General features: G+C 42.5%; 2 protein-coding genes across 3 annotated transcripts; one reads left to right on the forward strand and one right to left on the reverse strand.

The window, feature by feature from the left end:
- Nucleotides 1–7271, reverse strand: psmd8 (proteasome 26S subunit, non-ATPase 8). 2 transcript variants are annotated; one of them, XM_061682520.1, is made up of 8 exons: nt 7117–7271; nt 6346–6418; nt 6168–6270; nt 5904–6069; nt 5267–5359; nt 4120–4220; nt 594–705; nt 1–318 (listed from the first exon to the last, which is right to left on the reverse strand). In XM_061682520.1, exons 1-8 carry the CDS (start codon nt 7219–7221, stop codon nt 181–183), a joined length of 891 nt encoding a protein of 296 aa, XP_061538504.1. In that variant the 5' UTR covers nt 7222–7271; the 3' UTR covers nt 1–180. The 2 variants fall into 2 exon arrangements, with proteins under 2 accessions (XP_061538504.1, XP_061538505.1); XM_061682521.1 differs by lacking the exon at nt 5267–5359 and having other exon boundaries at nt 7117–7266.
- A 1598-nt stretch (nt 7272–8869) lies between these two features.
- nup88 (nucleoporin 88) lies at nt 8870–16310 on the forward strand. The gene is made up of 3 exons (XM_061681271.1): nt 8870–9844; nt 10856–11441; nt 15567–16310. The coding sequence occupies exons 1-3, from the start codon at nt 8892–8894 to the stop codon at nt 16185–16187; spliced, it is 2160 nt and encodes a 719-aa protein (XP_061537255.1). The 5' UTR covers nt 8870–8891; the 3' UTR covers nt 16188–16310.
- Nucleotides 16311–19903: the final 3593 nt, after the last annotated feature.

Genomic DNA, 19903 nt, shown 5'->3' on the forward strand with positions numbered 1-19903 from the left:
TTAATCATTTAATTACAACTGGGAGTTAGTTCTGTTTGACTTTTACAAGATGGACGACATCATGTGTGTCATCGTAGAAAGACGGTAAATCTGGGCAAGTTTGGGGGTACAAAAAAAAGAAAAAACAAAGGTAATAGTAATCTGAAAGTGTGTATCCTGGATGGCGTGAGCCTGTTGGGGTCACACGATCATCTCCAGCTGCCTGGCGTACTCGATGACCTGCTGCGCCAACTCCGTGGACGGGATGCTGACCTCCTCCGTGCGCTGTTGCTGACTGCTGAACGAGTAGCAGCCGGCGGCGTTCAGGCTCCACCCGCGCTGAAAAACAACAGCATCACACATTTCAGCTTGTGCCACGGTTTTTAAACAGTAAATAGATGAGTTTCTCAGAAAATAAAACTCTACAGGGGTTCACTTTGTGCGTTGGATGTATGCCTTTAAGGGCGTGGCCTAGTGAGGGACATCAGGAGCTGGGTTGGCCACTTAGTCTGCATGTGAGCGTCAGGGTGTGAGTTGTGGTCGACAGCAGCTCTTTGTGAGTGTGCTCACTTTGTATTTGTGTGTTTTTATATGATTCAAAGCGCGATCGGTACCTTCTTGGCGTACTCTGTCATCTTTTTGGACGATGTGAAGAAAAGCACACGTGTGGCCTCTGTGAACTGAATCTGTTCGTAGGCTTTCTCGATACAGCCGGCGATCTCGTCACTGCACAAATCACACAGTCACACTTTCATCATCCTCTTCATATTACAGTCATACCTTGATTTACGCATTTAAATCGGCCTGTGACCAAGCTCGTAACTCAATTTACTCGTTATCCATTTTCCCCAACGAAGTGAATTGAAATGCCATTAATCCATTCCATCCCCAAAACAGTTTTTTTGTTTGTAATATAAAGAAAATAGTACTGTAAACTATAAATACATAATGAAACAAAAGATAAGAAGAAATAAAAGTTTTTATTTAGTGTAATGAAGCTGAAAGTCCTCCACTGGACTCGTGTGTGGCCTTTAAATGGCCGTGGCCTAATGAGTGACATCAGGTGCTCTGACTCCACCTCTGCTTGTCCATTTTCCCCCCAGATATGTGTAGGTTGATCTGACACGCCCATTTTGAGCTCCGTGCCCACAGCGACGCTAAGCTAGCGAGGTCAAAGTCGGCAGCAGAATCTATGTGCCTGGACGGCAAGATAAAAAAAGACCAAGGATGCCAATACATTGTGCTGCATACGATTGCATAAAACGCCGTACAATTACGACAAGGAAACAGGGAGTCCCTTTCACATGTAAAAACGTTTTGGGTTTTTTCTCCAAATGTTGTGCTTTAATAGCATACACTCTGGTGTTGACAAAATAGTAATTACTGGTATCACGATACCAAAATTTGGACTTATACTATACCCGCATAAAGTACCTTGATACCGGTACTAAACCGATATCACGGCAAAAACTTTAAACATCAGTTAAAGCAGTGAAATGAAAACTGACAAAACAACTTCAAATACTTTTATATTTATTTTTTATTAATTCAAAACATTACAATAAACTTGAAAAGTTATGTAATAGAATTAGCCCATTCTTACTCATTTTTAAAATAATTAGATCAATGCCTGTATTATTATGATGAATGTGTGTTTGAATGTATATAAACTTGTAAATCTACATAAAGTATATGTATGATTAGATATATACAGTCATGAAAAAAATATTAGACCACCCTGTTTTCTTGAATTTATTTTTCATTATTATAGTTGGTACCACTAAAAACATTTGACCTGAAGTATACATAAGCTTAATTGTGTTATTAAATATAATTGTGGTTATCAAGAAAACCATGGAAAACAGCTTGAGCCAAATAGCAGCTCTAATAAACTTTTGAGCTATTTTCATTGTCATCATTATATTGGTCCAAATAAAGGTACCTCTTAGTTGCACCTGGCATTAAAAAACCAACAAGAAACTGTAGAAACAAGGGGTCTAATATTTTTTCCATGACGATATTATTTCTATTAGTATATTTATATGTACTTTACTCATACTTAATATTGTGTATTTCAAGCTTTTAGTGGGAAGTATTCTTATACCATATTTGACTGCATTTGATTTCTCATTGTAAACAATACATTGTGCACCCACTCAGTGCAGTGCAGTTTTTCATTGCGTATGGAGCCACGACACTCAAAAAGTGGACCTTTTGGCTCCACTTGGATAAGTGGTTTTCCTTTTGATTTCGGGTGGATTTTTATTCTTCTCAAACTCCCTGATTTCCGGAGTGGTCTCTGACAACAAGTGCAGCCTGTATGACGCACTCCAAACTGGGCTTCCGTGCGGCGCGCTAAGTTGTCTCATGCTAACGATGTTATCAATCTCCTGCCGAAAACACTGACTCTCATGTGCATCGAATGCAGAGTTTCCCTAACAGCATAGGAGAATTCGCTGCCAATAACACTGACTTTGCTCACATACCCTCGTGAGCTGCAGACTCTGAGATTGCGTCCCGGTGGCTAACGTGTGCTAACTTGTCCGCACTTCATTACCCCAGCTCCCACACAGTCGCACGCACACAACTGAACGGAAGACAGGCAGTCATTGGGTGTCGGCTTTTTGGGTACTGGCCTTTAAGACACTATATAAATTTAGTTCTCTCACATAAGGTTTTTTTTTTCCTTTTAAACTACTGCTACAAAATTTTTTTTTTACCATGCTATTTATTTTTTATACATCAAAACACCTCAGTATGGTCCTGGTATCGGTACTTGGTACAACACCAATAGTAAGCCTCGTTAAATCGGTTGAGAAATGCACAAGTTATTTCAATGTCCATGCACTGCCTTCGATGGGAACGTCGATGGGAACGTCGACCACCCCAACATGGCTGCCACGTAGGCACGTCTGTTCCCCGGGCAGCTACAGCGCGACGGCGTATCTAGTGTTCATATCTACAATTTTTTTTTTTATCTACAATTTTGCTCACACAATGGCCTCATCTCAAGTTTCTTAATTAAGACTGAAAGCAAAACGGAGGTTTCTGTTACGCCTCTCTATTAAGGAGCATCTCAATTGTCTTAAACGTCCATCGAGGAGCTTCCACGGGCTAGCTTCAATCGTGGGATGTCTGATGTATCCTATGCAGAAGTCTTAGAGCTCCTCGATGGTGACGTATGAAAATGGGTGTCTCGTAAAAACTGAGCAGAACTTCAAATTAAATGGTTATTTTAGATTTAATTTACATATTTTGCTGTGTGTCTCTTCTATTTGGGACAGCATTTGATACCAAAATGACAAAAATTAGGCTGGCTCATGGTTACTCTGTACGCCTAACCGAGGATTTCAGTTCGTATAATAGGCTGTCATTTTGTCAAAGGCCTTTGGCTACATATGGAAAATAAAAACATTTTGTTGGTAGTACTTTTTTTAATTAATTTTTTTATTATTATTTTATTTCAGTGTGACACCAACACTTTACATATTTATGAGTCACTCCAAATACGCTCTGTGTGCGTGGCGGTGGGGGGTGGAGACTGACTTCGATGGACCAATCAGGGTTATCTTTGCATTGGCAAAGTTGTCAAGAGTAACAGTGGAGATTATTATTTGACAATTTATCCCACTTTAAATATAAAGCATAAAGTGGACATTTGTGGTGATGGTAATAATTGAGCCACGCAAACAGGTCATTTATGACACGCATCAATGACGTGTCGTCAACCTTAGCAAACATCCCCATGAACTCACGTCATGGAGGAACGATTTTCTCAATTTTTCCAGACCTCCTCACACCTTGCTCCTCTGTCAATATCCTCACTCCTTGATGAAATCTCTGGTGCGAGGAGTTAGTATGTAAACAGAGGAGCGAGGAACTAGGAAGTTGTAAATACTGAAATGAGGCCACTGTCTGCTCAAAGCTTCTAGCAAGTGTTTTTATTTTCTATTTGTGTGTTTGACCGTTTGTTCCATTTAATAAATTTCCCAAGCGACAGGTCGGAACTGAAAAAAAAAACCTCTCAAGTTGGGGCACTCGTAAGTCAAGGTACCACTGGACTTGTACTACTTCTCTCCTCCAGAGTGGACTGAAAGAAATGAGAAAACTAGTCGCCGTGGTAACCATGGGGTTCTTTACCGAATTGTGTCGAGTAGGATGTCAATGAAGAAGGTGTAGCTCTCAGCCGGGATGTTGCCTTTGGCCAGGAACACTTTGTTGTAGCTTCCCTCCATTAAATACTGGAACAGACGGCCAGAGAAGAACATGATCATCACGTCATATCGTCATTTAACATGATCATCATGTCATATCATCATATCTCTTTCTACAAATAACATCACTAGTTGGTCCTGAACAGTGTCAATGCTTGTTTGTATATATGTGCACTGCGCGTGGCTGGGCCCCAGTCCAGGGTGTACAAAACAATAACAATGTTGATTTAAAATATTTAATATACTCTGCATTAATATACTTTTAATCTAAGAGGCCCCTACGCTTGGCTGACATATGCGATACCTTGTTAATTAATTTGACAAATTCCAGTGTTTGCTTCATGACATTAACGATAGGTTAGCGCCGGTTTAGCATGGCTCGTATTCTCCTGTTAATTACTCCTGATCCTCCTTTCATGATCACAACCCTTGTCAGAATTGTATCTTATTCGCCGCCATAGAGGCAATGATTAATGATGTTTCGTGGAGCGCTATGTTAGCCACAATAGCAGCTCGTCGCTAGCCAGCCGCACATCAGACAGGCTTGAAGATATATATATATATATATATATATATATATATATATATATATATATATATATATATATATATATATATATATTTTTTTTTTTAAATAAACACACAGCACCTTGCTCGCTAACAAGCAAACTTAAGTTATTTACACAACCGCGCATTTCATCTCGTCCTCTCCGGATCGCGGACAATTTTCAAATTCATTGTAATGTCACAACACATGGGAGCTGCCCAGAACAAAATACGGCCAAATCGAAACACCTGGCACCTCTGATTATATAAACAAATAATTATTGCACTAGAAAACAGTGGTGTAGATGCTCGAAGACAAGGCAGCGATAGTTCATCTTTCGCTGCCTCGGCTTCCGGGAGGTCTCGCGGTTAGCCAATTGAAAATGCTGCATTGCTCCACTTGAATGCGATGCACTTATATTAAATGTTTGTTAAGGTTGCTTGTGTGTGTGTGTGTGTGTGTGCCCCCCGCACCTACATTTGAATGATTGGTTGCACTTGTAATAACTTGCATTGTCAACATTAACCTTGAGAAATGCAGCGGCATTTGACTGTTTCACGCTCTCCGCCATGATTGTCAAATCACTTGGACCGCCGACTGTGCGGGCAGCAGCAGTGTGCTAAATGAGAGAGATTTGCATGTGAGGTACTTCTTTGTTTCTATCATACAATGAAACCGCTTGAGGTCGCGTTAACTAGTTATGGCTAAAAAAGTACAGTAGTTGGGAAAAGAAAAGTCACGATGTAATCCCACCATCCCTAACCACTCAAACCAAAAGTAAACAAACTTTTACATTTGTGTAACGGTTGGATCGAATGTACAGTGCCAGGAAAAAGTATTTGCCCCCTTCTCAAATTCTTATATTTTTGCAGTTTCTCCTCTTTAATGTTTCAGATCATCAAACAAATGTAAACATCAGACAAATATAATCCAAGTAAACTTACAATGCTGTTTTGAATAGTGATTTCATTTAATAAGGAAAAAAAAAAATTCAAAGTTAGCTGGCCCTGTATGAGAAAGTAATGGCTCTCTAAACCGAATAACTGGTTGCGCTATCCTCAGCAACAACAACTGAAATCCAGCGTTTTCTATAACTGGCAATGAGTCTTTCACATATCTGTGGAGATATTTTATCAGCATCCATATGAAAAGCTGCATTTTACCTGTTCTAAGGACACGGGATGCCTGATGTACACATTAGTCTGAATGTCGCGCGCACTCAGACGTTCCAGCTCCGTGTGGAACTCGGATACGCGGTTTTGTGAGAGTAGGAAGAGCAGATTGAGTCCCAGAATCTGGTGCATGTAGGCCGCTTCCGGTAGCTCCTCCCTGAGCGGCAAAACCACAGGAAATAATAAATATAATAAAAATATTAATCAACGGCAGTGATTCCCAATGACTCAAAAAATAAAATAAAAAAACATTACTTGTAGTCAAAGTAGTAGCACTTGAGCTGGGCCATGTATCGCTCAAAGGAGGGGATGTCTTTTTTCAGGATGCTCCACAGGGCTCCAATTTCGAGAACATCACCTGAAAAAAAGCCACGTTCAGTATGAATGTGAATTTATTAATAGTTACGGGTGTTAATCATCGGAAAGTACTCACGGGCTAATATTAGCTGCTGTTTGGTGAACGTGGAGTCGCTTGTGGGTAGAAAGTTCAGCTCCAGTAACGACACCTACGACGTGGTAAAAAAATATAATTTGATATACAATAAATGGGAAGATATTCATCACGTGAGGATGTTTTTAATGTAACATAAATATTACAGCAATATTTGTACATTTAGTGTAATACGTGGTAAGTACAACATCCACTGCTTATCCTCACTAGGGTTGCAGGCATGTTGACAGTGATATATAAATATGTATATCAAAATATGTCTTAAACATAACATGCTAGCAAGTAGCGTTATATATACACACACACACAGATTATATAAAAGAGTCAATAAAGGCTCACATTGAAAAATTGTTTCGACCAATACATAAACACGAGAGAAACTTCAGACACAAAATGGCGTCCATGTGAATATTTTGAATGACAGTTGCCGAACGTAAACGTGATATTACACAGACAAATGGCAAAAATTACAACACTAAGTACAACACTCGTGGTGCGTTTTACACTAATTCTAGCTGTATAACTTAAGAAACAGACACTACTTGACTCGTTGAGGCTGGACGTTATTGCTGAGAGAAAAAATAAAATAAAATAAAATCCTAAATAATCACACCGCCTTATTGCTAAATTAGCAAACTTGGCCCCGCGACAGCTAACCCAAACCGAGCTAGTGAGGTGGTAGCCGACAAAACAGTAGGTGCTCCGGGTTTAACTCAAATTGTGTGAAAATAGCGTTTAGGCGTAGACCTCTACCTTGAGTTTAGTGAGTAGTTCGCCGCATTTAGTAAGATTTGGGCTTTTCTTGTTCCACTCGGCTTTCAGCGTCTCGTAGAGCCCCGCAGTCTCCCTCAACGCCATAGTGATTCTGCAAATTACAGCACGACCCCGGCCGACGTCATACGACTGACGTATGTCGTAAAATCAGGAAGTATTCGCATAGGCAACAATAGGCAGTCACCACAATCGGCTCAGCTAGAATCGGACGTCAACATCGCCGCCGTATTTAATGAGGAAATGCGAATGCATCGTGCTTGGAGATGTTTCAGCCATTTTCCACTCAAAGCCAGATCTCACGAGATTACCATTTAGCAATGATTTTTGATTGTATTTGACGATTATCTGAGGATTATAAATGTTTACTCACATACATATTTCATATTTAAATATTTCACATTGCGGTAAGAGCGTTACATACATTAGGTAGAAGGAAATGGAAACGCGCGTGAAAACTGTGTGTGTATGTAAAGGATGAATGAGAGCAATTAAGAGGAGCCAGATGAGGTGGCTGGGGCATCTGATTCGGATGCCTCCCGGGTGTGGTGTTCCAGGCACGTCCCACCGGGAGGAGACACCGGGGACGACCCAGGACACGCTGGAGAGACGACGTCCACCGCCTGGCATGGGAACGCCTCGGGATCCCCCGGGAAGAGCTGGATGAAGTGGCTGGGGAGGGGGAAGTCTGGGCGTCCCTGCTAAAGCTACTGCCCCCGCGGCCTGACCTCAGATAAGCGGTAGAAAATGGATGGTTGGATGGTTGGATGGATGGATGGATGGATGGACGGACGGAGAGCAATTAACTTTTACATTTTGATCGAAGAGATTAGTAGAGTGGCCAAAAGTTGGAGAGGGAGAATTTTGCTCAAGCAAGAGTACTGTTACTTCACTTGACGCAAATTAAAGTAAAATAAAATAGTCCTCCAAATTACAATTTGAATAAGAGTAAGTATTTCGTGGTGGGGAAAAAACAGCATGAAGGTCAAATTGGTGAATAACTTCTGATTTATTTACTTTTTAATCACACCATATCAACTACACCAAAGAATATATATGAATTTGCAAATTCATACATTACCTACCTAATATCACTCAAGCAATAATAAATTACATCTTTTTAAAATAACAAATTAAGAATAATTCAGCCACAAGAAATGGTCTTAAATTAACACTGTATACACTTGTGAAACAGCAAAAGTACGAAGTGGAGATCACGTAGGCTGGTATGTGGAGATTTTGAGGTGGACAAAGATGACATAGCTGTTCTTTTTATTGTAGTCTGTAAGGCAAATAAAGACTGAATGTGATGCCAGGGCAGCTGTGTCTCTTCTAAATGCAAGGTGCATGCTGAGGAAACCTTCCATATGTAACTGTTAATCCACTACATTACTCTGCGAAAATTTATTTAGTTAAATAATAATTTTTAAAAATAGCCACAACGTCACAACCGCCAATCACCCTGAACGGCCAGAGTTCAGATATTACATAAATGTAACACAGTAAATGTAGTGTCTTTCTACGCTTTGTTTGTTTTATTATTATGATTGATTGTGTTTTATCGTTCGATCTAGTGTACCGCACTTTTTTTTTAAAGCGCTTTATCAAGTTCAGTCCATTGATATGACACATCAAATATGGCGGACGCACTGACGTGTCGCCGCGCGGGCCAACCGGCTCAAAAAGCGGCATCTATTTGAAGTCTATGGCGGAGCGCCATAGAGCGGAGCGCCCATCCTCTTTGCCGATTGCTCAAGATGGCGGCGTTCGGCTCAGACCGTTGGCTCAGCGGTTTAGCAAACCACGACATTTTCAAGAAAATACGCGACAAGTTGGGCTCGGAGCCCATGACGTCCGAGCGAGCGGTCGCAAAGAATCTTATCTTTTGCTTGGGCGGCGACTTCTTCTTGTGGGACGACGCGGACCGCGTGTTTTACACGACGAGTCTGCGCCAGTTGAACACGGCGGAGGAGCAAGACGGTGGGAGCTTCCAGACGCTGATGTGTATCAACCCTCCTCGCTTCCCGGTGTGCCAGCTCCTTCTCAGCCCCACGCAGGGCCACGTAGCGCTAGTGGGCGAGCGGGGCGCCTCGGTGCTGGAGCTCCCGCAGCGTTGGGGCAAAAGGTCCGAGTTCGAGGGCGGGCGCAGCCTCGTCAACTGCAAGACCACCCCGGTGGCCGAGCGCTTCTTCACCAGCTCGCCGTCGGTGAGTCTCCGCCAGGCGGCCTGGTACCCGAGCGAGACCGGGGAGCCGCTCCTGGTACTGCTCACGTCCGACAACACCATACGCTTTTACGGCTTGAAGGCCCCCCAGGCTCCTGTCAAAGTGGTGCCCGTGTCGCAGTGCGATGACGACAGCAGCGTGCAGGTGCCGGCCCGCTCCTACGCGGCCTCCCTGGGGGAGGTCGCCGTAGCCTTCGACTTCGGCCCGGTGTCCTCCGTGAGGGAGAGGCCCGTCTACCCGCTCTACATCCTCTACGAGAACGGCGAGACGTACCTGTGCCACACCAGCCGGGTGACCACGGTGAGCGTGGGGAAGCGCGTGGGCCCCCTGCCCATGTACCCCGCTGCTGAGGACAACTACGGCTACGACGCCTGCGCCATCCTCTGCCTGCCCTGCGTGCCCCGCATCCTGGTCATCGCCACGGAGACGGGCATGCTGTACCACTGCGTGGTGCTGGAGTCGGACGACGACGACGCGGAGCCCAGGTGTGGCAATACTGTAGATAGGGCTTGCAAAGGGGTGGAACAGTACTCGAAAAACTAGTCAAAGTTCAGCTCAGGAGTTTTGGAAATGTTCAAGGTCAATTCATGGAAAGATTTCATATTTAGAGAACATCTATGGGGTGCCATTTGTAAAGCGGCTCGCTCTGAAAATAACATTTTGTCACATTTAACTTCAAACTGTGTTTAAAAATGGTGTGACTTTTCGAGAGTCACTTTCCTGCATGTTTACAACAATATTTATCAACTTTACATATCTAACCCTAACCCAGCCACTAGTATGACAGAGCGGACTGCTCGACAATTTAGATACTAGGCCACACAAGAACAAAGGACTATTGAAGTCATAAAATCATCACACACAAAACTATGGGATATAATATATGGCATAATAAAATAAAAGAGTATATAGACTATATTTTGTCATTTTGCCATAGCACATTTAACATTTAGATTTAACATTTAGCTATATATTGAACATTTAACATTTAGATTTAGCTTTATTTATATTTACATTTAACATTTAGATTTAAGATTAATATCTAGAAAGGGTGGAAAATTTCACAGTGAATTTTCGTAAATTTCCACAGTAAATTAAAATTAGGGAATTTTGGAAACCTTGAGGGTGAGGGTATTTTGTTTTGTCGTAAGCAAATAGGGTTGGTTTAGTCAGGACAGTGGAAAATATATTTTTCCCAACTATATTTGAGTTCCCTATTAATAGCACACTGTCAATTTAGTAAATTCCTGGTTTAGTAAATTCCTGGTTTATTCCTGTTAATTCCCATGGAAAGTTTCTAACTTTGAAAATTCCATCAAATTAGTAAATTCCTGGTTTAGTCCCGTTAATTGTAGATAAAATTTTGTTGTTGGTGGTCACATTGCCGCCCAACACCCCCAAAAAAGTATTTTTTGGGGGTGTTGTCCATAGCGGCATCAAATAATTCCCGTGGAAAGTTTGCAACTTTGACAATTCCCGCCATTTTGCAACCTTAGGTGGATAACAGGCGGGGTGCCGGCCCTCTACGTGTTCGAGTGCGTGGAGCTGGAGCTCACCCTCAAGGTGGCGTCGGCGGCGGGCGACGACACCGAGGATGAGTTGGACTTCACCTGCCCCATCCGGCTGCACCGGGACGCGCTGTGCCCGCAGCGCTACCATTGCACCCACGAGGCGGGCGTCCACAGCGTGGGTCTCATCTGGGTGGACAAGCTGCAGACATTCCTGCGGGCGGGCGACGAAGACAGGGACGGTCTGCCCGAGCTGGCGGCCGAGCGACGTTGCGCGGTGGAGCACATCGTGTGCACCCGGCCCCTCGCCGCCAGCCGCTCTGCCCCGGTGCGAGGCTTCCTCATCGTGTCGGACCTCTCGCTGGGAGCCACCATGATCTGCGTGAGCGCCGCCTACGAGTGCATCCTGCTGCCTTTGCTCAGCTCCATCCGGGCTCCCTCGCCGCCGTTGCTGTGCAGCCAGTCCAACCCGGGCTCGGCCAGCTCTCCTCTGCGCGGCCTGGCCGGAAGCTCCTTCGAGCAGCATGTCCGCAACATCCTGGCGCGGGGCTCCACCAACCCGCTCCTGCTCAAGGCAAGGCTTACGTTTCAGTCAGCACGCATTTTATTAGTATTTTTTATTAGCAGTTTTTTGATGTGCTTCTCCTTAGACATTTCTCAACAGATTTAAAGTTTTTTTTATTTTTTTTTGTCACAAAATTCAGCAAGAGAAATTGCTTTACACGTTTCCCAAATTTCAGCTTTTTCTAGAATTCCCCCCCACCGCATGCACGCGCACACACAAACCTCGTTCAAGTGAACGAAGCGAAAAAGTTCCCACTTTCCCATTCCAAATTCAAACTTTAGCTCATCCAGGATTACATGGTTAATATTTAGAACATTCCACAAATTCTAAAATTTTCTCAATCAAATTACAAAATTAAGAGATATTTGACACATTTAACTCTTTTGCAGGCGGCACGGTGGCCGACTGGTTAGAGCGTCAGCCTCACAGTTCTGAGGACCTGGGTTCAATCCCCGGCCTCGCCTGTGTGGAGTTTGCATGTTCTCCCCGTGCCTGCGTGGGTTTTCTCCGGGCACTCCGGTTTCCTCCCACATCCCAAAAACATGCATTAATTGTAAACTCTAAATTGCCCGTAGGTGTGACTGTGAGTGCGAATGGTTGTTTGTTTGTATGTGCCCTGCGATTGGCTGGCAACCAGTTCAGGGTGTACCCCGCCTCCTGCCCGATGACAGCTGGGATTGGCTCCGGCACGGCCGCGACCCTAGTGAGGAGAAGCGGCTCAGAAAATGGATGGATGGAACTCTTTTGCATTTCTTTACCGATCCAAACCATTCCAACTTCAAAATATTCACAAAGTTCAGGACATGAGGTATGGGGTTTGAGCCACAGACCTCTGGGTTTATAAGGACTGATCTCTGCCGCTCTTCTGGTCTGTTTATTCAAAGACTAGATTATATACAATTCACTCAAGGCACACTGAAAATTTCAGTGAAGTAGGTCAGTTGTTTCACTGAAGCAAATTTTTCCACGTCAGTACTTGAGTTCGATATGGACCGATTGTCTAATACGTAACTAGCATAGCTTAATGTGAGCTCACTACAGTCCACTCATTCTTTGGTTGAAATTACAAGACGACATTGAAATTTTATTAACTTCTTTCAGCAAAACAAACTGCATCAACAACATTGTCTTGTTTTTTTCCCTCCTTTTGTGGTAATTTCAAGTAGCAAGCCGTTTTTCTGTGAGGTCAACCACTTGACTCGGGACAGCAAGGAGGACCGCAGCCCATCTTGTTCTCTCCGTGCTTTTGCACACAAGACATTCTGAGCCCATACCGTCAGAAGCACCAAAACCCGCTTTGATGCCCATGCCATCACAGTGCTTGACTGGCCAGCCAACTCGCCAGATCTAAACCCTTTGAGAATCTATGGGGTATTGTCACAAGGAAAATGAGTGGCACCAAAACCAAAGAAGAACTGACAGCAAGCATCAAGGTAGTCTGGGCTTCAATAACTCCCAGGCAATGCCACAGGCTGATTGCCTCAATGCCATGGTGCATCCAGGCAGTGATTAAAGCAAAGGGATTCCCAGTATTGAAGATTAACATATTGTTTTGAAAGTAACATACTTTGATTGATTTTCTTCACAGTATTTTTATTTTTTTAATTCCTAATTTCATGGGTTTTATGAGCTGGAAAGCCAAATTATGTACAACCTCACTACCAATGAAGTTGGGACATTGTGTTAAACATAAATTAAAAACAGAATACAATGATTTGCAAATCATGTTCAACCTATATTTAATTGAATACACTACAAAGAAGATATTTAATGTTCAAACTGATCAACTTTGTTTTTAGCTAATAATCCTTAATTTAGAATTTTATGGCTGCAACACGTTGCAAAAAAGCGGGGACAGGGTCATGTTTACCACCTTTTCTTTTACCAACATTCAATAAACGTTTGGGAACTGAGGACACTAATTGTTGAAGCTTTGTAGGTGGAATTCTTTCCCATTCTTGCTTGATGTACAGTTTCAGCTGTTCAACAGTCCGGGGTCTCCGTTGTCATAGTTTACGCTTCATAATGTACCACACATTTTCAATGGGAGACAGGTCTGGACTGCAGGCAGGCCAGTCTAGTACCCGCACTCTTTTACTACAAAGCCGTGCTGTTGTAACACGTGCAGAATGTGGTTTGGCATTGTCTTAGGAGGGGCGTCCATGAAAAGACATTGCTTGGATGGCAGCATATGTTGCTCCAAAACCTGTATGTACCTTTCAGCATTAATGGTGCCTTCACAGATGTGCAAGTTACCCATGCCATTGGCACTAGCACAGCCCCATACCATCACCGATGCTGGATTTTGAACTTTGGGTCCATAACAGATGGTTCTTTTCCTCTTTGGCCCGGAGGATACGACGTCCACAATTTCCGAAAACAATTTGAAATGTGGACTCGTCGGACCACAGAACACTTTTCCACTTTGCATCAGTCCATCTTAGATGAGCTCGGGCCCAGAGAACCCGGCGGCGTTTCTGGGTGTTGTTGATAAATGGCTTTTGCTTTGCATAGTAGAGTTTCAAGTTGCACTTACGGATGTAGCGCCGAACTGTATTTACTGACATTGGTTTTCTGAAGTGTCCCTGAGCCCATGTGGTGATATCCTTTACACATTGATGTCCGTTTTTGATGCAGTGCCGCCTGAGGGATCGAAGGTCACGGGCATTCAGTGTTGGTTTTCGGCCTTGCCGCTTACATGCAGTGCTTTGTCCAGATTCTCTGAACCTTTTGATGATATTATGGACCGTAGATGATGAAATCCCTAAATTCCTTGCAATTGTACGTTGAGGAACATTGTCCGTAAACTGTTTGACTATTTCCTCACGCACTCGCACCATCTTTGCTTGTGAATGACTGAACAATTCAGGGAAGCTCCTTTTCTACCCAATCATGGCACCCACCTGTTCCCAATTAGCCTGTTCACCTGTGGGATGTTCCAAACAGGTGTTTGATGAGCATTCCTCAACTTTCTCAGTCTTTTTTGTCACCTGTCCCAGCATTTTTAGAACGCGTTGCAGCCATAAAATTCTAAATGAATGATTATTTGCTAAAAACAATCAAGTTTATCAGTTTGAACATTAAATATCTTGTCTTTGTAGTGTATTCAATTAAATATAGGTTGAACATGATTTGCAAATCATTGTATTCTGTTTTTATTTATGTTTAACACAACGTCCCACCTTCATTGGAATTGGGGTTGTAAAAATTAACAAAAATATACTTGAAATTGTTTAAATCGTGGGCCCTGAATCTATAACTTTGTGAATGGAATTATGGAAATAAACTTTCCTTGATATTCAAATTTTTTGGAAAGGATCTGTCCATAAGTCATCGTTTGTTTTATTTAACTTGCCCTTAGAGTGTATCAGTTGGATGTACATGTATGTAGCCATCCTACATAACATTGCCTATAAAACTCGGGACAGTACGTACATTTGAAAAGCAGGGAAATGGCGGAGTTAAAATCATTTTTGTCATAATTGCGTGGCTTCCTAGCGTGGCTCAACTCTTTGTGACTGGCTCAAAGTCAGCCTGTGATCATCACAAGCTCCAAAATAGAATGGACAATGTGTCAAAATATTTTTAGTTGCCATGTTGTTTACATGAGCGGAAAAGTTCTCCTCGTCGCCTTTCATTTTGCCTGCAGCCCTAATTAGGATATTTTACGTAGCTCCTCCATCTGCATCTCTTGACCAATCCACACCATTCCAACTTCAAGTCTTACATTCTGCAGTTGTATAATTCAGTTAACTCCACAGAATTTCAGTACAACTTCAGCTCTTCGTCATTCACGCACACTTTTTACAGAAATTGCATTTTCTAGTTTTTCTAGTTCTTTTGTCATTCTCAGTGTGATACCACGACTGGAATGTTAGCTCCCTCTAGTGGCACGTGCAGGAATAACTGCCAACTACAGTTAAGCTGTATCGAATATTTGATTACAATACATTTGCATTTAATTTTAAGTATTTTTCCATTTTTATTTAACTATTTTTAGGAATAAAACTTGCCTCGTTTTGGATGAATTTTTTTTTGTCATATGGTGGTACTTGAAAACCACTGCCATAACGTGACATTGAATGAAAAGCACTGCAACCAAAATAAAATGAATTATTCTCATTATTTCCTAAGGCTGGCGACGGGGAGCCTTCACCCCAGGAGCGCCTCCAGCTCCTAAGTCGAGCCACGCAGGTGTTCCGTGAGGAGTATATCCTGAAGCAGGACATGGCACGCGAGGAGCTCCAGAAGCGCGTCAAGCTCCTGCGAGGCCAAAGGGCCAAGCAGCTGGAGGAGATGGCGCAGTGCCGAGAGGAGCGCCAGAGCCTGCGCGAGGAGGCCGAGCGGTTGGCTGACAAGTTCGAGGACGCAAAGTACCGGCAGGAGGCCGTGGCCGAGCGCGTCAAACGCGTGCTGGCCGGCCAGCAGATCCGCCTGCCCATCCTGTCCAACAGTGAGAAGGACATGCGCAAGGATCTGCAGGCCATGGGGGAGCAACTCAGGCACTTGGACATCTGTATCAAGCAGGTGAAGATGAAAATGGAGTACCAGAAGACGCAGGTGGACAAGGATGCCCCTGTAGCTGCCCCCGCCCCCGGGAGGGCCTCCATCTCTTTGAGCGCAACACAGAAGAAGGTGGTGCAGGACGTGCTTCGTGAAGAGGGCCAGCAGATCGTGGACATGATGAAGAGGGTCAAGGAGATGTTTTGCCTCATCGCCATGAGGAGCTCCGACTTGTACTTGAGCAACAAGTGAGACGTTACCATTGTCGCAGACTTAACTTTTGATAACGCCCTGTTTGTAATGTCCCAAAATAAAGCATATTTTGGAGCTGTGTTTAAAATGGTAAGTTTGTACGTTGAATAAAAAAAATGCTAAAAGTTGAAAGATTCTCTGTCGTTTCTCTTTAGCAACACTCAGACATGGACAAAGTATTCACACTTCCTACTTATTTAGACGTACAAATATTTGGGTAAAGAAAGACTGTTTAAAGGAAAATATATATACTTAAAAGTAAAACAGTACAGACTGAAATCTACAGAAGTAAAAAAGTTTTTGTCAATTATATACAATACCTGTTTCAATAAATTGGGAGAAGAAAATGCAAATTTTTATATTGTGTTGTTTCAATGCATTTTAACTAACGTTCTGATACCATAATCAATACCCCTAATGATTAGAGACTTCATTGTTAGCAAACATAATTTTGGCAGAGAATCAAATATAAGTAGATCTGAAAAAAATTTTAATCTGGAAGGGCAGTTCACATATTGCAGTAGTCCTATATAGGGTCATTAACCATGAAAATGCTTTTCAGGAGGCCAATTGCAGTATCTAGATTAAAAACAATTTTATTTCTTGTTTATGTAATGTCCAGATTTCTCGTGACAGTGAATTTGGGGTTTTCATTTGCTGTAAGCAAATCAAAATTATAAACTGAATATATTTCACAGGGTGCACTAGTGAATCTACACGAGTTTCACTTTTTGAAATGAACTACTGAACATTGTGGCGAAATTTGCTTTCGCCACAATTTTAACTAGCCAAAAAAAAAAAAAAAGATTGAAGGTGTGGAATTTTGTTTGGTTCTCACGAGTCATTTTATGCACAGTGGTACACATAAATACAACAAGGTCCAGTACAAACACATCTATGTGAAAACAAGTTGTTATTCCAAAGAGGGAAGTAACGCGAATTAAAAGACTGAAGTTTGAGCACAATCCACAATACCAATCCATGCCGCCTTCAAGGTCTGTGGGAGATTTCACCTTCCTATTTTGGTTTTCTTTCCATCACAGGCTGCTACTTTAGGTACATCGTGTCCTGGAACGTGTTACTCGGCTGGTATACATAAGCCACTAAAATGCGACTGCTAACTTATTATTGAAGGGCCGAGGGACAGTTTGGTGTTCTGTCGTACTTTTATTGTATTTGCCCCCGCCCCCCACTGATATCAGTTTTATGTATTACATTCTAACCTTTTGTCCAGTTAGTGTTTATTTATTTATGTCCACCAGAGGTCACTCTACTCTCGTGACGAACTCGAACGGGGAACTGCAGCATCTCGTTGAAAGTGTTCACTTCCTGAGGGTGGAGCCGTCCCAATACTTTCGTCCACCAGAGCTCACTTCACTCCCACATTCCTCTCCTCTCCTTTCCCCAGAGCTTGTCAGCGAGGAATTCCCCGCGTGAACGCCAACGGACGGAGATCCTCCTTTTGTTGCCCTTATTCTGTTGCGTATTATTCTATATTATTATTCTTATTCTATTATTCTTATTCTATTATTCTTATTCTATTATTCTTATTCTATTTTGTTGCACGATCCTCCTTTTGTTGCGCTTATTTTGGGGTGCGGGGGTGATTTGGAGGTGTGTAAGATGGGGTTCCCTGATGTTCTGCACATCTGTTTTGGGACCACTTTTGTGTTTTTGGTGACTCAGCAGGAGGATTATGTAACAAGCTCCAAGGAAGATTTATCGAGTTGTTCCCATCTGACAAGCAGACTTGGCAATAGCACTCACAAAGTTTTTTTTTTTTTTTTTTTAAAAAGAAGTTATAAAAAAAACACAAATAAAAAAGTTAGAATTTGTAATGTACAAAAGTAAAAATGAAATGTCACTGTCATTTATATACAAACCTGTTTTGAAAAAAAAAACAATTCTCTGCACACCAAATGAATGTACATAGTTTTCATACTGAGAAAATAAAAAAATAAATGAAATCAAAATCGCATGTTATTGGATCAACTTTTATGCTCTCGAAATGTGTTCCCGTAGCTTGGTCAACGCTGTGAACTGACTAATGAGAAATTCGAAATCAGCAGGTGATAAACAACTACAAAATACTCTTTAGGCCCGCCGAACGCACCTGAACTGGACAATTGTAAACAAATTTCAGTCAGAGACTCACACCCGCGCACCAGGTGATTGACACCACCACATGTTGCAACTTGCTATGACTAAAAAAAAAACTGTCAACTCTGGTGTTCTTATCAGGAAACAACATTTTGAGGCGCCAGTTACAGTATACTGTATTATTTTCTACTGAATCGCAAACAACCGAGCGCGATTGTCGAGGAAGAAGCGGATTGCCCTGTCCGCTGTAGTTACATTATTATAATACAAAGAGCAGAAATGGGCGAGAAACAAAAGGAAAGAGTGTGGCTATCATCACTGTTAGTTGGAAACCTGTCATTTGGAAAAATGTAATTTTTGTTGTAAAAGCTCCTGTGATACGGCACGGCATTTGAGAAGAGCAACAAGCCCATTTTGACAAAGTAAGCAGTAGAAAGTACACTGTTGGACATTTCAACAGGTTTTGGCAATTGTTACCAGTAAGTTACTTTAAAAAAAAAAAAAAAAAAAAAACCTTAAAAGAGTAGGGGATGAGTAGTCTGAATTGGCTAGTTTTTATTTATTTATATAAACATTTTTTGCCATGTTCTTTAGTCATCAGGCCGACTGTAACTCACAGGCCCAAATGAGGGGCGGGAGGCATGCTGGTTTCATTCTTAAAGGTACAACGCGCGGCTTCTGTGTAGGAAACTTAACAGAGGATAGGAAAAGAGATATTAATAACTCTCGGGTCAGCCCGCCACATTCTTCACATGTGAGTCAGCGTCAGACCGAGCTAGCGAGCGAACGAGCCAGGGAGTCGGGAGGATTGCTCCTGTTTCTCATTTGCCTCCCTTTTCCACGGAGGAGGAGTTTAATTATCTGTCCTCCTCTGGAAAATGTGGAAAATTGAATGCAAACACACACACACACACGCACGTACAGAGCTCCTTAAGAGAGTGTAACGTACATAAATAGCGATGTGGATAGACTCCACTTTGTGCGGCTGATGTTGTGATTTGGGGGGTTCGGAAAAAGGTGGTATGCACATTTGGCCCAGGGGTCTGACATTAGTGAGTCAGAGGGAATGTTTATCAGGACTGGCTGCTAGAGAACATGACACACAGTGCAAATGACTTCCAAGTTGCTGCGATTCCAAAGCAAATTTTCTCCCATGGAAACCATGTAAAGGAAATACGGTGATGTAGTGGTTAGCACATTTGCCTCACAGTTTTGAGGTCCGGGATTCAAATCTCAGCTAAGGCCTTTTTGTGTGGAGTTTGCATGTTTTCTTTCTACAGGTATTTCCTCCCAAATTTGAATCAAAATGCACGTGTCTCTTTGAAACAACTCTAAATTGTCTGTAGATGTGAACATGAGTGGGAATGGTTGCACTGCATCTACCCACCTCTTGCCCAAACTCAGCTAGGATAGACTCCAGCTCACGCATGACCCTCATGATGACAAGCACTTTCGAAAATGGATGGATGGATTTATGACATGGGAAATGTAAAGTGTCATGTAAAGTCACTTGATTTAATTAAACCTTTATTAAGTGTACAGGCGATGTAACATTACCAAGTAACGTAATTGTAACTGTCATGCAAGTGTAGAAATTAGATGGCGTAAGCAAAAAA

The sequence above is a fragment of the Phycodurus eques genome, chromosome 7 (genome assembly GCF_024500275.1).
Source record: "Phycodurus eques isolate BA_2022a chromosome 7, UOR_Pequ_1.1, whole genome shotgun sequence".
NCBI classification, from domain to species: Eukaryota; Metazoa; Chordata; class Actinopteri; order Syngnathiformes; family Syngnathidae; genus Phycodurus; species Phycodurus eques.